The sequence below is a fragment of the Carcharodon carcharias genome, chromosome 1, assembly GCF_017639515.1.
Source record: "Carcharodon carcharias isolate sCarCar2 chromosome 1, sCarCar2.pri, whole genome shotgun sequence".
Taxonomy (NCBI): Eukaryota; Metazoa; Chordata; class Chondrichthyes; order Lamniformes; family Lamnidae; genus Carcharodon; species Carcharodon carcharias.
The window spans coordinates 149,847,661-149,869,008 of NC_054467.1; the positions used below are offsets into that span (position 1 = coordinate 149,847,661).

The 21,348-nt window shown below is 41.3% G+C and overlaps 2 protein-coding genes across 5 annotated transcripts in view; one reads left to right on the top strand and one right to left on the bottom strand.

Moving 5' to 3' along the window:
* The window catches only part of fryl (furry homolog, like), a 634,639-nt gene that overhangs the window by 548,851 nt on the left and 64,440 nt on the right, over window positions 1–21,348 (bottom strand). Inside the window, exon 2 of the mRNA XM_041198439.1 lies at window positions 1,487–1,578. The gene's annotated coding sequence lies outside the window, so the exon portion shown is untranslated. The remainder of the gene's footprint in view (window positions 1–1,486; window positions 1,579–21,348) is intronic.
* The window catches only part of ociad1 (OCIA domain containing 1), a 122,658-nt gene that overhangs the window by 6,145 nt on the left and 95,165 nt on the right, over window positions 1–21,348 (top strand). For 3 of the 4 annotated variants that reach the window (XM_041198470.1, XM_041198475.1, XM_041198471.1), the window contains exon 2: window positions 1,311–1,349. The exons of the other annotated variant lie outside the window; for it this stretch is intronic. In XM_041198470.1, the coding sequence (XP_041054404.1) occupies window positions 1,311–1,349 (39 nt within the window). The remainder of the gene's footprint in view (window positions 1–1,310; window positions 1,350–21,348) is intronic. 4 annotated transcript variants of the gene reach the window in all.

The following is a 21,348-nucleotide window of genomic DNA, read 5'->3' on the forward strand; positions in this document are numbered from 1 at the left end:
TATTTAAATATAGAAACTGCCAGCAATGTTCCCGCTAAGCTGCATACAAACAACTGCAGAGTTTGTGAAGTTTGTGAAGTGCTGCGCAGGGCTTGGCCTATGTTAAATACTGCTCACACATGACTGCTCAAAAGAATTTGAAGGTACAAAAATTCCTCACTTAAATTGCAGTTGCAATCCTGATAACGGCAACTTTAAGCAAATCAGATTTTCCCATTAAAACCAATGTAAAAGCTGCAGTTAGTTTCTGTAGGACCTTTCTCATCAGAAAAAAATTAAGACTTTATAACCTGTAAGATGAAATGCCTTACATTGCTAAATTCCTATATTGGTAAATGAAATAACTAAAATAAAATAAATTTAAAAATGGAAAAGAAATATGCTAACTTTCTACTTAACTCCCACTTGCTGCCTCTCCTTCTCATCGCTGATCCTGCTCACCACACAGCCCAGTCCCTGCAGACCCCTCCTCTCGCCAACCCTCTAGCACACACCCTTTGCCACTTCCAGACCCTCCCGCTGGCTGCTGACTCTCCGGTTTGCCGCATCTGCTGCTCCCTGACCCTCCTGGTTGCTGCAGACCATCCCTCTCACTCCTTGCCTCTCCCATTCACCACTTCCATCTCTGGAACCCTCGCTGTGAGCAAGGGTTCTGGAGATGAGCAAGGAGTAAGCTGGTAGCTGGAGTGGCGGTGAGAGTGAGAGTCAGGGAGCAGCAGGGGCCGCAAACCAGAGGGTCAAGAGCGAGGGGGTTAGGGAGTGGCAGAGACCGCGAACCGGAGGACAGGTGGCAAAAGGCAGGGTCAAGGAGTGGCAGAGCCCACTCCAAAATGGCACCGATCAGCTTATGCGGCCCTATATCAGTGTCGGCTTAGAACAACTTTAAAATGAAACTCACGGCACTAGTCGCAAGTATGGGCCCCATTGGCTGGCTGGTGTTAAAGTGGAACGACTTAGAAACGGGGACTTACTGTACTGTGCATCAAATAACTAGCTGCACAATGGCATTTCAAAGAGAACATTAGGTGCCTGTAGCACATTACAGCCACAACAAAAAATTCTGTTTGCTTGAATTTTCAAGTATTCTTTTATCCCATTTAGTTACACCTTTCCAAGATTGCTCATGTAAGCTCAACCATAATTTTAAAAATTGTACAATTTATACTGTCATTTATGTAAACATTTCTACACAATAGGTTTAATAATTCGCAAGCAAATTAATGTCTCATCATTCTAAACTGGGAAAAATTAGTACGTCAACAGTTATCAAAGCAATGAATTCACTAAGTCCTTATTCCTTCTTTTCTCAGTGGTTTAATGACAACACTTGCACTTCAGTTGAAAATCAGGTATATACCATTTTTTCACAGTAGATTCTTAGAAATAAATGTTGAAAATGGAGTGCTTCTGAATGAGATTTATTTCTGTACTGTACTTCCATTAATGTTTCATACTGAACATAACACTGCTAGATTTTCGCACCTACCTAAATTTCCTGTGATGACTGGTCTTGCCTAAACTCCATAGGGATGGGCTGCGTCTTCCTCAAATGTTAAAATCACAGTGGGACAAGAAAATCTGCAATAAAAAATGTAATACTGTAATTATTTAGTGTTAAATTTAAAATGCACAACTTTGACAGAAGAGATGAATCTGATGGTCAATGACTCTATGAAAATTGATTTCTTCTTTTGAAGATATGAAAATTAATGCAAGTAACTAAACATTTTTTTTTAAATCAACAGTACCCCGAACACATTAAATTCTTCAATTTTGCCTCTGACAATCTGCACCAAAGCTTTTGATTAGAGTAAGCAAAGGATATGCCTGCACGGACCACGTGCACTACATGTAGATTTCACAGACATTTCGTTTGGAGACCCAAAGATGGTAGTGGATTTCTGCACACTTAAGATACCTGGGTAACTAAAAGAAAACATTTGTGCATGAACCAAACCTTATATGCATGTTTACATTCAGACCTGAAGCAATACAAACCCAGTATTTAGGATCGCTGAGGACAGGTTTAGCCATTGAACTTTTTTTTAAAAAGACAAAAATATAGTGTCACTCTTTCTCTTTTCCTATGTGGCAAGTGTCACTGCCTCATATTGAGCAGTAATCCAACAACCTTATCCTCTATCCCCAACATCTATCCCACCCAGCCTGCTCCTTTCAGGATGTTCCTTCTAACTTCCTCTAGATTACATTAGTGGATCAATTAACACTCTACATTGCAAACAAGGCTATCACAACTTTACTGCAGGTGAATCTGGCATTATAGCCCCGACAACAACCCAGTTAACAGGCAGGAAAACATGACCACCCATTCTACCAAACTCTTTTCAGGCCAGCACAATGGACATTGCTCTCATTGAGGAGTCCTATCTCGGTCTCTCTCCGGATTCCTCCTGCAACTCTCCTCCAAGCATCTAGCTTTCTTCAATCCTTCCTGCCACATAAAGTCACTGGGATTTAATGCCCTCCTAAACTCACCAACATCATCATGATGGAAATTTGCACCATTCTCTCTTTCGTTATGCTTAGCACCAAGCAGCTAATTGTGTTGGGTGATTTCAACCTACAATTAAAATTTGCTCCCGCTGGTTCCCTATAATCATTTAATTTCAACCTCCCACCTAGGGCTATCCTCTTGATGTCACCATCCCACATTGGTCACAGGGACTTGTAAATTGAGAGGCAATGTCTTCCACACATGCATTACATCCATTCCTTTTGTCTTTCCACAATCACAGTACTCTCACCTTTGTCCCTGGAGAAAACTCATTCCCACCTACCTCAAAATTTACACACCTCTGTTTTTGATTCTCTTATTCCCACCAAATAACTTTCTCCTGCACCTGCTGTTATTTCTCAACTCATTTCCTTAAGTCCACTTCCTACCCTGTTCATACCAATCAAAGCAGCCTGGCCAAGTTCACAATAACGTTCTCTGTGACAATGATGCATTATCCCTCCTTGATCTCTCAACAGAATTTCAGATATTTGACTATGCCATCTTCTTCCATCACCCCTCTTTTGTCCAGTTGCACGGAACTATAAATATATTGTTCTTCTTCATTCTACGTACCAGCTGTGGCTCAATTGGTAGCACACTCACCTCTGAGTCATAAGGTTTGGAGCTCAAATCCCACTGCAGGATTTGAACGTAAAAATCAAGGCTAACACTCTACGTAAGTGTGGAGGGACCACGCTCCCTCTCTGTCTTTTAGATGAAATGTTAAACCGAGCCCTCAGCTGCCTGAGAGTGGATATAAACGACCCCATGGCACTAATTCAAAGAGCAGCAGAGGAGATACTCCTGTGTCCTGGCCTATATTTACGCCTCAACTAACAACCCAAAAAATATAGATTATCTGGTCATTATCACACTTTGTGGGGAATTTGCTGTGCAGAAAGTGGCTGTAGTGTTTCCTACATTACAACAGTCCCACCTCTTCTAAAGTATTTCACTGGCAATAAAGTGCTTTGAGGCTTCAGGCGATCATGAAAAGTGCCATATAAATAATGTTGTTCTTTCTTTCTGCTCCAATAGAGTCAATGCATTGCAACTAATGGTTTCTGTTCCAGACAGGACACAACTATTTCTGGTGTTCCTCATGGATTAGTACCATCCTCTTTCTCATTAACTTACTGCATTAGTAATATAATTTACATACATGAAATCACCTTCCATATGGAAACTGATGGCAACAAACCCCATCTCTTCCTTTACCCCCAACCAATCACCATACTGTCAGATTTTCTAGCCAAAATTTCACCCTCCTCAGCATGAGGAAGACCAGAGCTATTATTTTCAGCCCTCACCATAAACTGCTCTCTCTTGCCAATGATTCTATCAGCTTTTCTAAGTGAACAGGTTGAACTATTGTGAAATACTGGCATGCTATGAAACACAATTCTGGATTGAAAATGCCACTCTTTCATCTCCTCGTTGCAACTCAATGACAAGTAGTTCCAATGGTTCATACATTCTCAATTCCAGTTTATTTGATCTCTGTAGTCACAAGTTCCAGATTATGAGCTTGTAATATGTCTGCCTTGCTTAAGTGCAGTTAGATTACAAAACGTTCCACTATCACTTGAGTTTGTCATTTCAATTTTAAAATGCCACTCAAGAGTTAAATCAAATATTTCTGGTGCTGTTATCTAGTGTTACCATATGTTATAAGAGCTAACGAGAACTCAGTCTTGTGGGGTGGGGGTGGTGCAACATATTAGCATGGACAGAGAGCTGTTTAGCTAACATGAAACAGAGGGTAGGCATAAATGGGTCATTTTTGGATTAGCAAGATGCGAAGAGTGGAGTGCCACAGGGCTCAGTGCTGGGACCTCAACTATTTACTATTTATATCAATGACTTGAAGGAAGGGACCTAATGTATGGCTACTAAATTTGTTAATGATACAAAGATAGGTGGGAAAGTAAGGCATAGCGGGTCTGCCAAAGGATACAAATAGCTTAAGTGATTGGGCAAAAATTTGGCAAATGGAGTATAATGTCAGAAAACGTGAACTTGTCCACTTTGGCAGGAAAAATAGAAAATCAGGAAGCATATTATTAAAATGGAGAGAGATTGCAGAACTTGGTGGTACAGAGCAATGTGGGTGTCCTGGTACATGAATCACTAAAATTTAGTATGATGGTACAGGAAGGCAAATAGAGTGTTGTCAGTTGTCGAAAAGGTGATGGAGTATAAAAGCAGGGACATTTTGCCACAGTTGTGCAGAAACCTCATTTGGAGTACTCTGTACAGTTTTGATCATCTTATTTAAGAAAGGGTACAAATGCGTTAGAAGCAGTTCAAAAAAGGTTCGCTCAACTAATTCCTGGGATGAGGGTGTTACCTTATGAGGAAAGGTTGGACAGGCTAAACTTGTATTCATTGATGTTTAGAAGGATGAGAGGTGATTTTATTGAAACATGGAAGATCCTGAGGGGGCTTGACAGGGTGGATGTTGGAAGGATGTTTCCCCTTGTGGGACAGACTAGAGCTAGGGGACACCATTTAAAAATAAGGGGTCTCCCATTTAAATCAGAGATGAGAAGTTTCTTTTTCCTCTGAGGGTGTTGAGTCTTTGGAACTCTTCCTCAGACAGTCGAGACACAGTCATCAAATATTTTTTCAGACAGAGGTAGATAGATTCTTGACTAACAAGGGAGTCAAAAGTTATCGGGGGTAGGCAGAATATATAGTTGAGGCCACAATCAGGACAGCCATGGTTTTGTTGAATGGCAGAGCAGGTTTGAGGAGCCAAATGGCTGACTCCTGCTCCTAATTCATGTTTGTATGTTATTAGTCAACAAAGCTGCTTCTAAGCTAATAACTGCAAATATTTAATAAACAAGGCTAACAATCAAGTATTAATTCACTATCAAGATCTACTATCCAATATTGAGAATGGCCCCTCATACCCCCAACTGGCAGTGAATGCCTCAACGGTGTAGAGTGTATATATTATCTGCACATTCAGGGATCCTTATTTAAAGCTAAGCTAGCTAGCAAGTAGATAATGACTGTGCTGTCTAACTACCCTGTTCACTGCAAGAAATAAATATAGACTAGAAGATCTCTCATGGTGTTTCTCATGGTGAGTCAGAGGATATAGTATTTTATAACAAGTGGGGTGTTTAACAAAGGTCATGGTATGATACAACACAGGAGGCCATGCAGCCCATTGTGCCTGTGCCGCAAAGCTACCCAATTAATCCCATCCCCTACTCTTTCTTCGCAAGCCTATAATTTTTTCCCTTCAACAATTCATCCAATTTCCTTTTGAAAGTTACTTTTGAATCTGCTCCCACCACCCCTTCAGACGTGCATTCCAGATCACTACAATCCATTCTGTAAAAAACTGATTCCTCATGTCACCTCTGGTTCCTTTACCAACCACCTTAAATCTGTGTCTTCTGGTTACTGACCCTTCTGCCTCTGGAAACAGTTTCTCCTTATTTACATCATCAAAACTGTTCAGAATTTTCAACATCTCTACCAAATTTCTTCTGAACCTTCCCTACTTTAAGGGGAATAACACCAGCTACTCCGATCTCTTCACATAACTGAAGTCCTTCCCATCTCTGGTACCATTCTAGTAATTCTCTTCTGCATCTTTTCCAAGGCCTCAACATCTTTCCTGGATTGTGCTGCCTAGAATTTAACACATTATACCACCAAAGACATAACTAGTGTTTTACAAAGGCTGGGCATTACCTACTTGCTTTTGTAGTCTGTTTCTACTAAGAAAACCATGGATCCCATATATCTTTTTAACAACCTTATCAAATTAGCCTGTCACCCAGTGTGTCTTCACCCAGAAGTGTCTCATTTCAGTTCATGCACACTCTTTAAAATTGCATCCATTAGATTATATTACCTCTCTTCATTTTTCCTACCAAAATCTATCGTTTCACACTTCTCTGCATTAAATTGCAACTGCCACTTGATCTCGCATTCCACCATTCTATGTCGTCCGTAAGCAATCCTCCTCATTGTTTGCTACATTTCCAAGTAAACCTCTCTCCAGTCGGAAAAATAGCCATTCACCATTACTCTCTTTTCTGTCCCTTACTGTGTCGGCCATGGCTCAGTAGGTAGTACTTTTGCCTCCGAATCAAAAGATTGTGGGTTCAAGACCCGCTCGAGTGTGAGGGAAAAAAAAATCAAGGCTGACCCTCCAATGCTGTATTAAGGGAGTGCTGCAACATTAGAGGTGCATTCTTTTAGATGAGCTGTACTGAGGCTCTCTCAACTGGAAGCAGATCCCATGGCCCTATTTCAAAGAAGAGGAATTATCCTGGTGTCCTGGCAAATATTTATCACTCAAATTGGCTGTCTGTCGCATTTACTACATTATAACAGCGATTACACTTCAACAGTACTTCACTGGCTGTAAAGTGTTATGAATAACTGGTGGTTGCAAAGGTATTCTGTAAAAATGCAAGACTTAAGATCTTTTTATTTTCTTTAGCCAATTTTGAATTTGTCTTGCCTTTAATCTTACTAACAGGTCTATAATGCGGTACTTTGTCAAACACCTTTTGAAAGTCCAAATGCACAGCATCAATGGACTTGTTACAATCCACTTAGGGACCGTTAATGTTTAAAGAAGAAATCCAAACACAATCAATAATGACAAAATTTCATATTATAAAAAAAACTTTATTGTATATAAAAATTAACCAAAGCAAGCACTATTGACTTAACACTGTAGTTTACAATTAGTTATGCTATGAACTCAGTTCTACTTTTTAGTTTCCCCAAGAAATCCCCTATATGTTACAACAATCTTGAAGGTGCATTCAATTCTTTAGAGATCAACCCGAAAGTATGCCACAGTTCTCTGGAATTTACATTAATTCTCCTGTGTATCCCAGCTTTCTCCAAGATACAAGATTTATGGGATCCTTCCATTAGCTTTCTGGCTAACCGACCCTCCAAATTTCTTTAAAGATCTCACCACTTTAGAATTCTGCGGTTCTTCTGTACTATTTTTTCCCAGTCTCCTCCCATAGCTTCTGTATAGCTTTTTCCATATATGTCACTGGACCAGTAATTCAGAGGCCTAGGCAAGTGCTCTGGAAACAAGGGTTCAAATCCCACCATGGCAGCTAGTGAAAGTTAAATGCAACTAATAAAAAAAAAAAATCAGAATCGAAAGCTAGGCACAGTAATGGTGACCATGAAAGTATTGTCGATGGTTGTAAAAATCCTTCTGGCATCTGCCATCCTTACTCAGCCTGGCCTACATTACTCCAGGTCCATATCAATGCAGTTGACTCTTCACTGCCCTCTGAAATGCCCTAGAAAGCCACTCAGTTCAAGGGCAATTAGGGATGGGCAAATGAGTGATATCCATATCCCACGAAAGAATACAATTTAAAAATAATTTACAAATTGACTGTTTTCTGCCACAAGGCTCTGTGAGGATCACTGTAGATTTCTTCCCCTACCTACAAACCAGATAAACTTCCAGCTTCTTCCCCCTTCATAAATTCCAACTGAGCTCAAGCCCCCACCCACATTCACCCACATGGTGAATGATAAAGCTAGCATTTCCTCTGTTTAACTGCAGGCCTAACATTCATTTTCTTTGGCTGTCCCCATTCTGAGTTGCAGCTTACACAAGACCAAATCTGCGACTAGCTCTGTCTGTTCCCCAAAGTGAACTACTTGCTTCCGTCAGCAAACACACACACAAATTAAACAAAAGAACCTTCTAACCAAGGTTCCAGCCTGAATCACATCTCCATGGCAATGTGGTATGCTTTGGCATGGTTCAAACAGAAATGCAAGCAAATCATTTTATACAACTCTGATCCTGCAACCCATTTGAAAAAATTCTCCGTATTGGAGTTTTATGACCCTCTTTCCCAGAATTGCCAGTTTTTAGCTTCTTTTTTGGAAATGAAGAGAGACACCCTGACTCTACCAAGGAGGTCCAGAAATGCATCATTTATTGTTTAATTTTTTTCCACAACTCTGACCTTGTAAGATAAACACAAGTTACCTTTTAAGTATAAAAAATCCAGGCTTCTTTGAATTGCATTTGCATCAGAGTTATCAGTTTCTCAGATGTCCATTTATTTTACATTGAGCACTTTAACCTCCAACTTACAAGTTATATTCCTGAAACTAAAAAGTTACATTGGGAACTAGGTATTTGCAATACAACCCTCATTAACGCTCCATTGAAATCATGTTTATGCCATGTAGAAGGTAACCTCAGAGCCACTAACTACTCAAAAAACTTGACAGTCTCCAGGACAAAGCAGCTGACTTGATTGACACCACATTCACAAACATTCACTCTCTCCAACACTGACGCACAGTAGCAGCAATTTGCACCATCTACAAGATGTGCTGCAGAAATTCACCAAGGCTCCTTACACAGCACCTTCCAAACCCACAACCACTACGATCTAGAAGGACAAGGGCAGCAGATAGATGGGAACACCACCACCTGGAAGTTCCCCTCCAAGCCACTCACCATCCTAACTTGTAAATATATTGCTGTTCCTTCACTGTCACTGGGTCAAATCCTGGAACTCCCTTCCTAACAGCACCATGGACATAACTACACCACATGGACTGCAGCGGTTCAAGGCGGCAGCTCACCACCAACTTTTCAAGGGCAACTAGGGATGGGCAATAAATGCTGGCCCAGCCAGCGAAGCTCACATCCCATGAATGAATTTTTTAAAAAGTTAAATTCCATATTTATTATGTGTATTCTTGGGTTTTTGCTAGGGTTCTTTGGGAATTGAATTATGAAACTGTTCAAATGTAAATGACTGGTCTTAATTTATATATTTTTTGAAAAATATTTGATTTTAATGATTTATCATTTTTAACAGTGAGAACATAACATAACAGTTATAGAGTGAGGGAGGTTTAGTCACACATCAAGACAGTCCTGTGCTTTGTTGGCACTGGGACTGGTCCTGTGTTTTAGCAGACTACAACGATTCCCCAGTACTACCAAAACCCAGGACCATCCCCCAAGACTTCAACAGACCAAAGTACAGTCCTGAAGTTTGACAACATTGTAATTAAACTGGAGTTTGTCAACATGATGTGGGCCTTTAATCTGCAACCTCTGTGGAAGAAGATTTGGTAGAATTGTTGGAAACAAACAAGGTCCATTCAATCCAGGTGCAACGTGACATCAGCTTACTATTTGGTATCCATTAGAGGTAAGAAAAAGGGAAGGGCATGTCCTGACAATGGTGCTAGATGATGGGATCACAAGTCTGACAGTGCTGTTTACAATTTTCTATGGAATTCATGTTAGCAATGAATTTTGTGCATAATTCTGAAAAGCCTATGAACAGAAATTGCCAGAAGCTGAAGTAAAAGTATTCCAGCACTTATCTGACTCAATGACACTGATGCATCCAGTGAAATTGAGTATATTGCACTCACACTGCACAATCTGAAATAAACTAACAGCATCACAGCTCTGTCACGAATATCAGCCCAAACTTTTGGGAAAGGCCAAATACATACTTTAGTGAAGACATTAAATGACATAAAAGACAAATCAATGGCTAGATGTAATTACATTATTGTGGAATATGCAATTATTTTACTTCAGCTTTGCTGAAACCCTTACTTTGGACATTAAACACTTTAGCTACTATGGGGGGGAAATCAGTTTTTTTGGAAATTTTGAGCAGCTGTGGGATAGGAGGATACAGTGCCAGCTAGTGGATGCAGCTTGTAATCACACATTAGCAGATCTTATCCATTTTCCTTATGGACATAGGTACTTATAACTTCATATAGATAAAAACAAAAAACTGCGGATGCTGGAAATCCAAAACATGCTGCCAGACTTATAACTTCATGGCTGGCCTACCACATTCTACTTTCCAAAAACTTATGGTCATCAAATACTCTACTCTTCATGCCCATGTCTTATTCATTAATCACTCCTGTGCTCACTGACCTACATTGGCTCCCGTTTAAACAACACCTTGATTTCAAAAAAATTCTCAGTACTATAAATAAGACAGGTTAAGTGTCCTGCCACAGAGTGCACTGTTACAGAGTGGAATTGCGGTGAGTTTGGTGAGAACAGAGCTCAGGCAGGGAGGTGCTCTTTTCTTTTTCTTTCTCTCTCACCCTGCAGGAGACCAGGAGTTGAAAAGCTGTATGAGAGGGCTGAGTTTTGAAAACATCCAAGAGTGATATCATAGGAGGAACACAAGTTCATCAGTTGGTGAGAAACTGCTGTTAGGGATAGATTTGGCAATGTTAAAAGGTGTATATGTAAATGCAAGGAGTATAGCAAATAAAGCCGATGAGCTGAGCGCACAGATAGAAGCATGGCAGCATGATATCATCTCTATATAAAGGAATTTTGGCTTTAAGAGGGGCAAAAATGGCAGCTCAACATCCCTGGATGGAGTTTTTAGGCAGGATAGAAATGGGATAACAGAGGTTAGGATGTAGCATTATTGGTTAAAGAAACAATTACAGCTGTGAGAAGGGATGATATACTAAATGAAGCATCAAATGAGGTAATTTAGGTTGAGCTCAAAAATAAAAAAGGGATAGCCACATGGCTAGGAGTGTACTAAACACCCAAATAGTGGAAAAGAGTTAGAAAAGCAAATATGTAGGCATATTTCTGAGTGCAAAAAGAATAGGACAGAAAAAGTTGGGAGACTTCAACTACCTTAATATCAATTGGAATACGAACAGTGCAAAGGACACAAAAGGCACAAAATTCTTGAACTGCATTCAAGGGAACGCTTTCAGCCAGCAAGTGACAAACCCAATGAGAAGAACCGCAATTCTAGATTTAGGCTTAGGAAATGAAGCTGGGCAAGCGGATGAAGTAGCAGGGGGGACCATTTTGGAGATGGTGACCATGACAGTTAGATTTAGCACCACTGTGGAAAAGGACGAAGATAGAACAGGAGTAAAAGTTCTAAATTGGCAGATGAGAAATTTTACAAAGCTGAGGCATGAACTAGCGGAAGTGGGCTAGATACAACTACTAGAAGGGAAAAGAGTGTCAAATCAGTGGGAGATATTCAAAAGCGAGATTCTACACGCACAGTGTAGACATGTCCCCACAAAGAAAAAGATTGGTACCACCAAATATAGAGCGTCCGGGTTATCCAGAAACATACAAGCCTAGATAAAGCAGAGAGAGAGAAAGCTAATGACAGTCACAAAAAGCTTAATACTGTAGAAAGCCCAGAGGAGTATAGGAAGTACAGGGTGAAGTAAAAAAGGAAATTAGGAAAGCAAAGAGAGGGTACGAAAAAATATTGGCAGGTAAAATCAAAGAAAATCCGAAGGTGTTTTACCAGTACATTAAGAGCAAGAGGATAACTAAGGAAAGGGTAGGGCCTAGCAGAGATGTACATGCTAACTTGTGCGTTGATACTGAAGATGTGGGCAGAGTACTTTGTCTTTGTCTTCACTAAGGAGAGGGATGATGCAGACATTCTAATTAAAGAGAAGTGTGAAATATTAGATACAATAAGCATAGTGAGGGAGGAAGTACCGGAGGGACTGGCATCCTTGAAGGTGGATAAATCACCCATATTGGATGGTTTGTATCCCAGGTTGTTAGAGGAAGCCAGGGAGGAAATAGTCGATGCTCTGAGGATCATTTTCGAATCCTTATTGAGTACAGGTGAGGTAGCAGAGGACTGGAGGTCTGAGAATGTTGTACCAATATTTAAAAAGGATGTGAGGGATAGGCCAGTCAGTCTGCCTTCAGTGGTAGCAAATTATTGCAATCAATTCTGAGACACAGGATAACCTGTCACTTATAAAGCCACGGATTGAGCAGGGATGGTCAGTATGGTTTGGTTAGGGGAAGATCGTGTCTTACTAATTGAATAGAATTTTTTGAGGAACTAACAAGGATAGATAAGGAGAGTGCAGTGGATGTTGTCTTAATGGCTTTTAGTAAGGCATCTGACAAGGTCCAACATGGCACTGGTCAGAAAAATGAGACCCCATAGGATACAGTGAAGGTGGTGAGTTGGATCCAAAATTGGCTCAGTGACAGGAAACAAAGGGTAATGGTCGATGGATGTTTCTGAGAGTGGAAAACGGTTTCCAGTGGCGCTCCACAGGGCTCAGTGTTGGGGCCCTTGCTGTTTATCGTATATATTAATGATATGGACTTAAATGTGGGAGGCATGATTGGGAGATTTGCCAATGACAAAGGCTGGCAGCAAGATTGATAGTGAAGAGGACAGCTGTCAAATCCAGAATAATGTCCGGAAAAATGGCAAATGGAATTCAATCCAGAGAAGTGAGGTAATGCATTTGTGGGAGGGCAAACAAAGTAAGGGAATATGGAATAAATGGGAGGATATTGAGAAAGGTTGAGGAAGTGAGAGACCTTGGAGTGCATGTCCACAGGTCCTTGAAGGTGGCAGGATAGGTGGTTAAGGTGGTAGAGGTGAAGAAAACATAAGGAATGCTTTCTTTTACTGGGCAAGGTATTGATTAGAAAAGTAGGGATGCAATGCTGGAACTGTATAAAATGCTGGTTAGGCAACAGCTGGAATTTTGTGTACAATTCTGGTCACATTACAGTACATTACAATTGCTCTGGAGAGAATATAGAGGAGATTTACAAGAATGGTGCAAGGACTTGCAAATTGCAGCTATGAAGAGAGATTGTATAGGCTAGGGTTGTTGGGGTGGTGGGCTTTGGGAATTCACTGCTTAAATTGGTGGTTGAGGCTGAAATGCACAACTAATTTAAAAGGTACCTGGATATGCACCTAAGTACTGTAACATACAAGGCTACGGGCCAGGTGCTGGAAAGTGAGATTAAAAATGAGTGGCTAGCTTCTTAATTCTCTTTTTATGGCCGCGCAGACACCATGGACTGAATGGCCTCTTTCTGTGCTGTAACCTTTCTATGGTTCCACAAAATGTTGCTCCTGGAGCTTGTCACAAAAGCATTCTAAAAACTCATCTTCCAGGCCACATTTGCCAATTTGATTTTTTTTTTTATTCATTGATGAGGGTGCTGGTTCCTCCAGGGAGTGCGGACAGAGCCAAGCTTCTGGCACCACAAGCAGCCTGTCTGTACAGGAGGGGAGGAAGGGAGGAAGAGCACTAGTAATAGGGGATTCTATTGTCAGGGAAACAAATAGGCGCTACTGTGACCATCAACATGACTCCAGGCTGGTATGTTGCCTCCCTGGTCCCAGGGTCGTGGATGTCACGGAACGGCTGCAGGGCATCCTGAAGGGGGAGGATGATAAGGCAGAGGTCATGGTACATGTTGGTACCAATGACATTGGTAGAAAGATGGATGAGGTCTTGTATCAAGAATTCAGGGAGTTAGGCAGTGGACTAAAAAGCAAGACCTCTTGGGTTGTAATCCCTGGGTTACTCCCAGTGTCACATGCTAGCGAGCTCAGAAATAGGAGAATAGCACAGATGAATATGTGGCTTAAGAGTTGGTGCAGGAGGGAGGGTTTTAGATTCCTGGATCACTGGGACTGTTTCTGGGGAAGGTGGGACCTGTACATGCGGGACGGTCTACTTCTGAACCAGAGCGAGACTAACAGCCTTGCAGGTGGGTTTCCTAGTGCTGTTGGGAGGAGTTTAAACTAATTTGGCAGGGGGAGGGGACACAGAATGTTAGCAGAATAGGAACACATCATGATACAGTAAAACGATCAAGTCAGAGGGAATACAGCTGCAATAAACTTCAAGGGAGTAAGGCAAGACTGGATGGGCTCTACTTTAATGCCAGGAGTATTACAGGTAAAACGGATGAGTTAAGGGTGAGGATTGACATGTGGAATTGTGATATAGTAGCCATCACTGAGATGTGGTTGAGGGAAGGGCAGGATTGGCAGCTCAACATTCCGGGATATAGAATCTTCAGGCGACATGGTGGGGGGGGGGGCGGTGTAAAAGAGGAGGAGGCGTTGCATTATTAGTTAAGGAGTCAGTTACGGCAGTAAGGAGAGATGATATCTTGGAGGGGTCATCGAATGAAACTTTGTGGGTAGAGCTTAGAAATAAAAAAGGGGCAACCACATTGTTAGGTGTTTATTATAGACCCCCCAGATAGTCAGTGGGAAATTGAGGAGCAAATATGTGCACAATTTGTGGAGGTGTGTAAAAGCAATAACAATAGGGTAATTATATTAGGTGATTTGTGTTAAAAGCCTTTGGAAGTCCATCGTCCAATGGGTGGTTGTGGTTAAATGGCTGGATGACTTTATAAATTTGGAATCTATTCAGACTGTTGCCTTAAGGAGGGTGTGTAGTTGAGAGTTTGGTTAAGTAGAACTTTTGGGAACTGTTCTGTGTAACTGTATTCTTGTGTGCATGTTTAAGTTTTTTTTTCTTTCGTTAATAAATGTTTAAATTTAATCCTTGAAATCTCTAAAGGGGGTGGTGGACACATTACTTCTGACTTCAGTGCACAAGCTTTCTTGTAATAAATACAAATTGTAAAATTGTTGTGATTGCATGGCCAAGTTTCCCTTGTGGATGTGGTCAGCCTGGCAAAAACTACCTGCCGTATCTTAACAATGCCATCTATTAAAACGTCAGCATGCAGGTCTACATTCATTTCTTCTAAGACAAGTTACTGGCCTTAATTATGCTGAAAAAGGATGCAGCAAGGGCAGCATTTTTGCTGGCCGGAAGCCCTAGACTTTTCATGTGCTTATAAGCTTGCTCAAAAGTGTAGCAACTGAGGCTTGGAAGATTGCTTGTCCATACACAAAACAATTAAATCATAGCATTCAGCAAAGTCCAGCAACAACTAAAATGTTTTTAAATGGGTATTGCTGAAATTGACTGAACACATGAATAGCATCATTCATCATTTCGTAAAATTAACATGTAAAGTGTTGAGCACATAATTAACCAGGATGTGGTGGCAGCAAACCCCACTCATCTGGGTTACTGTTTTCAGTCGATACAAAAACCAATTTCCCAACTAATAAACCATTGCATCTACTAGTAGAATTATGCCAACAATGTTGTAAAACAGTCTGAATGAATAAATGATCTCAACATCAGAATTATAAAGCAAAAAAAGAAAAAGTACAGAGAAAATGGTGCCCAAGAAAATGCAAGAAGGAACGCAAATTGCGAGAGACAGGCACAAAAACTGAAGAACTTAGCTTTTGTCCCAGCACTTATGCTATTATATTTAAAGTATTTGCCAAAAAAGTCTTTTGTTACTTCAGAATTCAACCGCAAAGAATCAAGTTGTTTTTAAACTGTATCACTATTTCTAATACTGTTCTATTTTTAGATCACAAAACATCCTACATTTGTAGTTCTTGAGCAGATTGGGTATTCAAACTGCAAACAACTAGCCAAAAAGTCATTTAATGCAAATAAAAATATCTCAGGTGAATAATCTAAATATAAAGTAATTACCAAATTAATATTTTATAACAAGGGAGAATGGAAGTTATTTTTCCTTCAGTGACAGGCATCCTCCAATTTGGACACAACTGAACTTACCTGTTTTTAAGAAATCCCCAAAAATCCAGTGTCTATCGTTAAGAAACAAACAGCTGTACTCAAAATTGCTTATGCTTTGCTAAGTCAGCAGAGCAAAAGACCTCCAGTAACATAACATACAAGTCGGCTGGTGCATGGAGCATGGTCATATTCTGTAGCTGCTAACTTGGCATTGTTCCTTTAAGAGAAAAGCAAAATACTGCGGATGCTGGAAATCTGAAACAAAAACAAAAATAGTTGGAAAAACTCAGCAGGTCTGACAGCATCTGCTGAGAGGAACACAGTTGACTTTTCAAGTCCGTATGACTCAATGAGTTTTTCCAACTATTTTTGTTTTTGTTCCTTTAAGGCCATCTTTCAGGTTTAGCTAGGTCCCAAAGTTAATTCTAATTGTTGGAAGTTTCTCTTGTTTGGTAGCTGTTCGATTCCCCTTCATGTTATCTCTATAATCTCTTCAGGTTATCACAGTCTGGAAGGATAAAAGAATAGTTTATTTCTCTTTCTGTACATTTTAAATTGTATGAAATACCAAATTGCAGCTGATCAAAGTTCAACTCTTACATATATGTTGGCAGATTATCCATAGTACTGTTCAAGGTGAATCACAAAATTCTAGTATTGCAAGGGGATGTTAGAATACAAAAATATGGAAGAGTTTTTTTTTACATTTTTAATGAAAAACTTTGCAAAGATGTCTCCAGAAATAGTGAATCATACTTTTTTGAAAAATGTATTTGAATGAAGGTGAAGTAGTTGGCAGCACACCATGAGGTTGGGGAAAGCATGACTGGGGGAGTGAATGAAATGGCTGAGGGTCCACTTCCTTCACCATAAAAGGAGCTTGCACTTCTTTCTCCTTTCATGCTACCCACCAACTAACTCCATGCCAGTAGGAAAGAAGAAAAAGCCAAAATGAAAACTTGAGGGTGAAGCAGAGGAAAGAAGAAAAACAGGTTTATAGACAGGAGGATAATTAATAAGATGAAGACAGCTGAGACAGCTAATTGCTACATAAATAAGTTTTCAGCATGAGGTAACCCTTTGGAATACATTACAAGATATACTAATGAATCTTAAATTCTTGTGTGCAGCTCCATTGAAGATGAAGCGTAGCCCTCAGGTGAACAAGCATGTAATAATTGGACCAGAGTAGCCAGACAATTTCTGTTCTTAGTTTTCCACGTATCCTTATAATTTCTTGAACCTAAATCCAGCATGGAAGCTGTCTATGTTGTCTCACTCTAATTACACCCTCCCACCAGTGGCGATGTTACAGCACTTCCACTGGCAGAAAGGTGTGAATACAGCAGACAAGGCTACAATGCCAGTTTCTATTATTACTGTGGACAGGAAATTATCATGGAAAAAGGTTGACAGGAAATCTGCATAGGCAAATGTTTTATTAGTATATGACAAATCAGCCACTTGTGCCATTGACACAAAGTCAGAAGGCATGATCTCTGTTACCTCTTTCTGCTGTGTTCATCTTATGAATTACCCCCCTTGCTTCAAACCACTGCTTCTGTTTGTCTCTTTCCTCTGCTTCACCCTCAATTTTTCATTTAGCTTTCTCTTCTTTCCTTCTGGCATGGAGTTGGTAGGGAGCATGAAATGGAAAAGAAATGCAGGCTCCATTTTTGGTGAAGTGGACCCTCAGCCATGTCATTCTCTCCCCCAGTCAAACATGCTTTCCCGAAAGTCTTTATTATACTGCCAACTCCTCCATCTTCATCCAATGAAATTAGGTTATTCACCACAGATATTGGCTTTACTTCAAATGCCTTATTTGTCTAGTTGCCAGCAGTTAGACTACCCTATCTGTTCAAGAACCACAAATTTAGGATCTTCTGTGATCTACAAATGGTGCAGTATTCGAAGTAGTGACACAGTTTAAAAAAAAAATGATACTTGAATTGTTTGCGACTATTTCTTCTTCTTCCTACCACAGTTTCAGACTCATTGCTACTTCCCCCTTTAACTACTAGTATCTTTTTATTCATTCACAAGGTGTCAGAATCACTAGCAAGGTCAACATTTATTGCACATCTCTAATTTCCCTTGAGAAGCTGGTGGTGAGTCACCTTCTTGAATCGCTGCAGTCCTTCTGCTGTAGGTGCACGTGCAGTGTTGGTAGGAAGGGAGTTCCAGGATTTTGACCCAGCAACAGTGAAGGAATGGCGATATATTTCCAAGTCAGGGTGGTGAGTGGCTTGGTGGGGAACTTCCAGGTGATGGGGTTTCCATTTGTCTGCTGTCCTTGTCCTTCGAGATGGTAGTGGTCATGGGTTTGGAAGGTGTTAAGGAGACTTGGTGAGTTCCTGAAGTGCATCTTGTAGGATGGTACACACTGCTGCCACTCTGCATCAGTGGTGGAGGAAGTAAATGTTTGTGGATGGGGTGCCAATCAAGCAGGCTGCTTTGTCCTAGATGGTGTCAAGCTTTTAAAGTGTTGTGGGAGCTGCACTCATCCAGGCAAGTGAGAAGTATTCCCTCACAATCCTAACTTGTGCCTTGTAAATGGTGGACAGCCTTTGCGGAGCCAGAAGGCGAGTTACTCACTGCAGGATTTCTAGCTTCTGTACTACTCCTGCAGCCACAGTATTTATATGGATAGTCCAGTTCAGTTTCTGGTCAGTGGTGACCCCCAGGATGTCGATAGTGGGGGAATTCAGTGATGGTTATGCCATTGAAAGTCAAGGGGTGATGGTTAGATTCTCTCTTCTTGGAGATGATCATTGCCTAGCACTTGTGTGGCATAAATGTTACTTGCCACTTGTCAGTCCAAGCCTGGATATTGTCCATGACTGCTTCCAGTATCTGAGGAGTCGCGACGAGTTCAGAACATTGTGCCATCATCAGTAAACATCCCCACTTCTGATCTTATGATGGAATGAAGGTCATTGATGAAGCAGCTGAAGATGGTTGGGCCGAGGACACTATCCTGAGAAACTCCTGCAGTGATGTCCAAGAACTGAGATGATTGACCTCCAACAACCACAACCATCTACCTCTGTGCCAATCAAGCGGGCTGCTGTCTCCTGGATAGCGTTGAGCTTGTGTTGTCAGAACTGCACTCATCCAGGCAAGGGGAGTGTATTCCATCACACCCCTGACTTGTGTCTTGTGGATGGTGAATAACTTCTTTACGCAGTCAGGTAAGCTACTCAATACCGAAATGCCAGCCTCTGACCCGCTCCTGTAGCCACAGTATTTAAATGACTGGTCCACTTAAGTTTCTGGTTAATGTTAACCCCAGGATGTTGATGGTGGGGGGATTCACTGATGGCAATCCTGTTAAATGTCATGGAGAGATGGTTAGATTCTCTCTTGTTGTAGATGATCATTGCCTTGCATTTGTGCAGCATGAATTTTAATTGCCGCTTATCAGCCCAAGCCAGAATATCGTCCAGGCCTTGCTGCACGACTGCTTTATTATGAGGCTGCAAGAGAGCCTAAACGGCAATCATCAGCGAACATCAACATATCCAAACTTATGATGGAAGGAAGACAATTGATGAGGTAGCTCAGGATGGTTGTGTCTAGGACATTGCCCAGATGAATTCCTGGAGCTAAGATGAGTGGCCTCTAACAACCACAACTATCTTTCTAGGTATGACTTCAGCCAGCGGTGAATTTCCCATCGTGCCCGCTCCCCGATTCCCATTGACTTCAATTTTATTAGGGCTCCTTGATGCCACACAACGTCAAGGGCAGTCAACTCTTACTACACCTCAGCAATTCAGCTCTTTTGTCCTTGTTTGGACCAAGGCAATGAGGAGCTCTGAAGTTGATGGTCGTGGCAGAACCCAAAACATGCAGTGAGCAGTTTATTACAGAGTAAATGCTGCTTAATGTAATGCTTGTCAACGACACCTATCATTTTTCTGATGATTGAGATTAGACGGATTGGCCGGATTGGATTTGTCCATTTTGTGCATGGGGCATACCTAAGCAATTTTCCACATTTTTGGGTAGATGCCAGTGTTTTAGCTGTCCTGGAACAGCTCAGCTAGGGACAGGGCTACTTATGGTGTACAAGTCTTCAGTGCTATAGGTCAGATGTTCTTGGGGCCCATGTCCTTAGAGTGTCCAACGTGCTCAATGCAAAGTCCACTTTGACAGGTTGTTTTTTTTTAAATATACGTTCATGGGATCTGGGCATCATTGGCAAGGCAGCATATATTGCCCACTCCTAGCTGCCCTCGAGAAGATGGGGATGAGTTGTGGCCTTGAACCACTGCAGTCTGGGTGGTGCAGGTACAGTCAATGTGCTGGTAGGGAGGATGTTACAGGATTTTGATCCAGCGTCACTGAAGGAACGGCAAATAATTCCAAGTTAGGATGGTGTGTGGATTAGAAGGGAACTTGCATGTCGTGGTATTCTCATGCATCTGCTGCCCTTCTTCTTCCAAGTGATAGAGGTTCAGGGCTTGGAAGGTGCTGTTGGAGGAGCCTTGGCAAGTTTCTGCAGTGCATCACCTAGATGGTAAATGCCATTGTTCTAACTGTGCCGGAGCAGCTTGGATGGAAGCGCTTCTAGTTATGAAGCACAAGTCATCAGCACTGCAGCCACGATGTTCTCAATGACCCATAGGTTTGCTGTACCTAGTGTGTTCAGCTATTTCTTGATATCACATGAAATGGATCAAATTGGTTGAAGACTTACTTCTGTGACGCTGGGACTCGGGACAAAGCCGAGATGGATCATCCACCTGGCACCTTTGGCTGAAAATAGTTGCAAAAGCTGCAGTCTTGTCTTCGACACTGAAGTGCTGGAGGACAGGGATATTTGTGTTTAATTGACTACTACCATTCACAACTGTAAAACGGGACTGCAGAGCTTTGATCTTTGGTTGTGGGATTGCTTAGCTCCATCTATAACACGCTAAGCAGCAGAGGCGGTGTGTTTGTCATTTGTGTTCTAACTTCACCATTTTTAGGAATGCCTGCTGCTGCTCTTGGCATACTCTCCTACATTTCTCATTGAACCAGAGCTACTTGGTGGTAATGGTGGAGTTAGGGAGTATGCCTGGCCAAGAGGTTACACATTGTGGTAGAATACAATTCTGCTGATGACCTCTTGGATGGCCAATCTAAATCCATCCAATTTAGCACAGAAGCGTTCACATTTACCACACAATATGGGAGTTTCCTCAGTGTGAAGATGGGACTTTGTCTCTACAAGGGCTGTGTGATGGTAAACCAATAATGTCATGGACAGATATATGAGAGATAGATTGGTGAGGATGAAGTCATGAGGTTTTTCCCTGATGTTGGTTCTCTCATCACATGCAGCAGCATAGATGGAGAGATATGTGCTTCAGGATTCAGCCAGCTCAGTC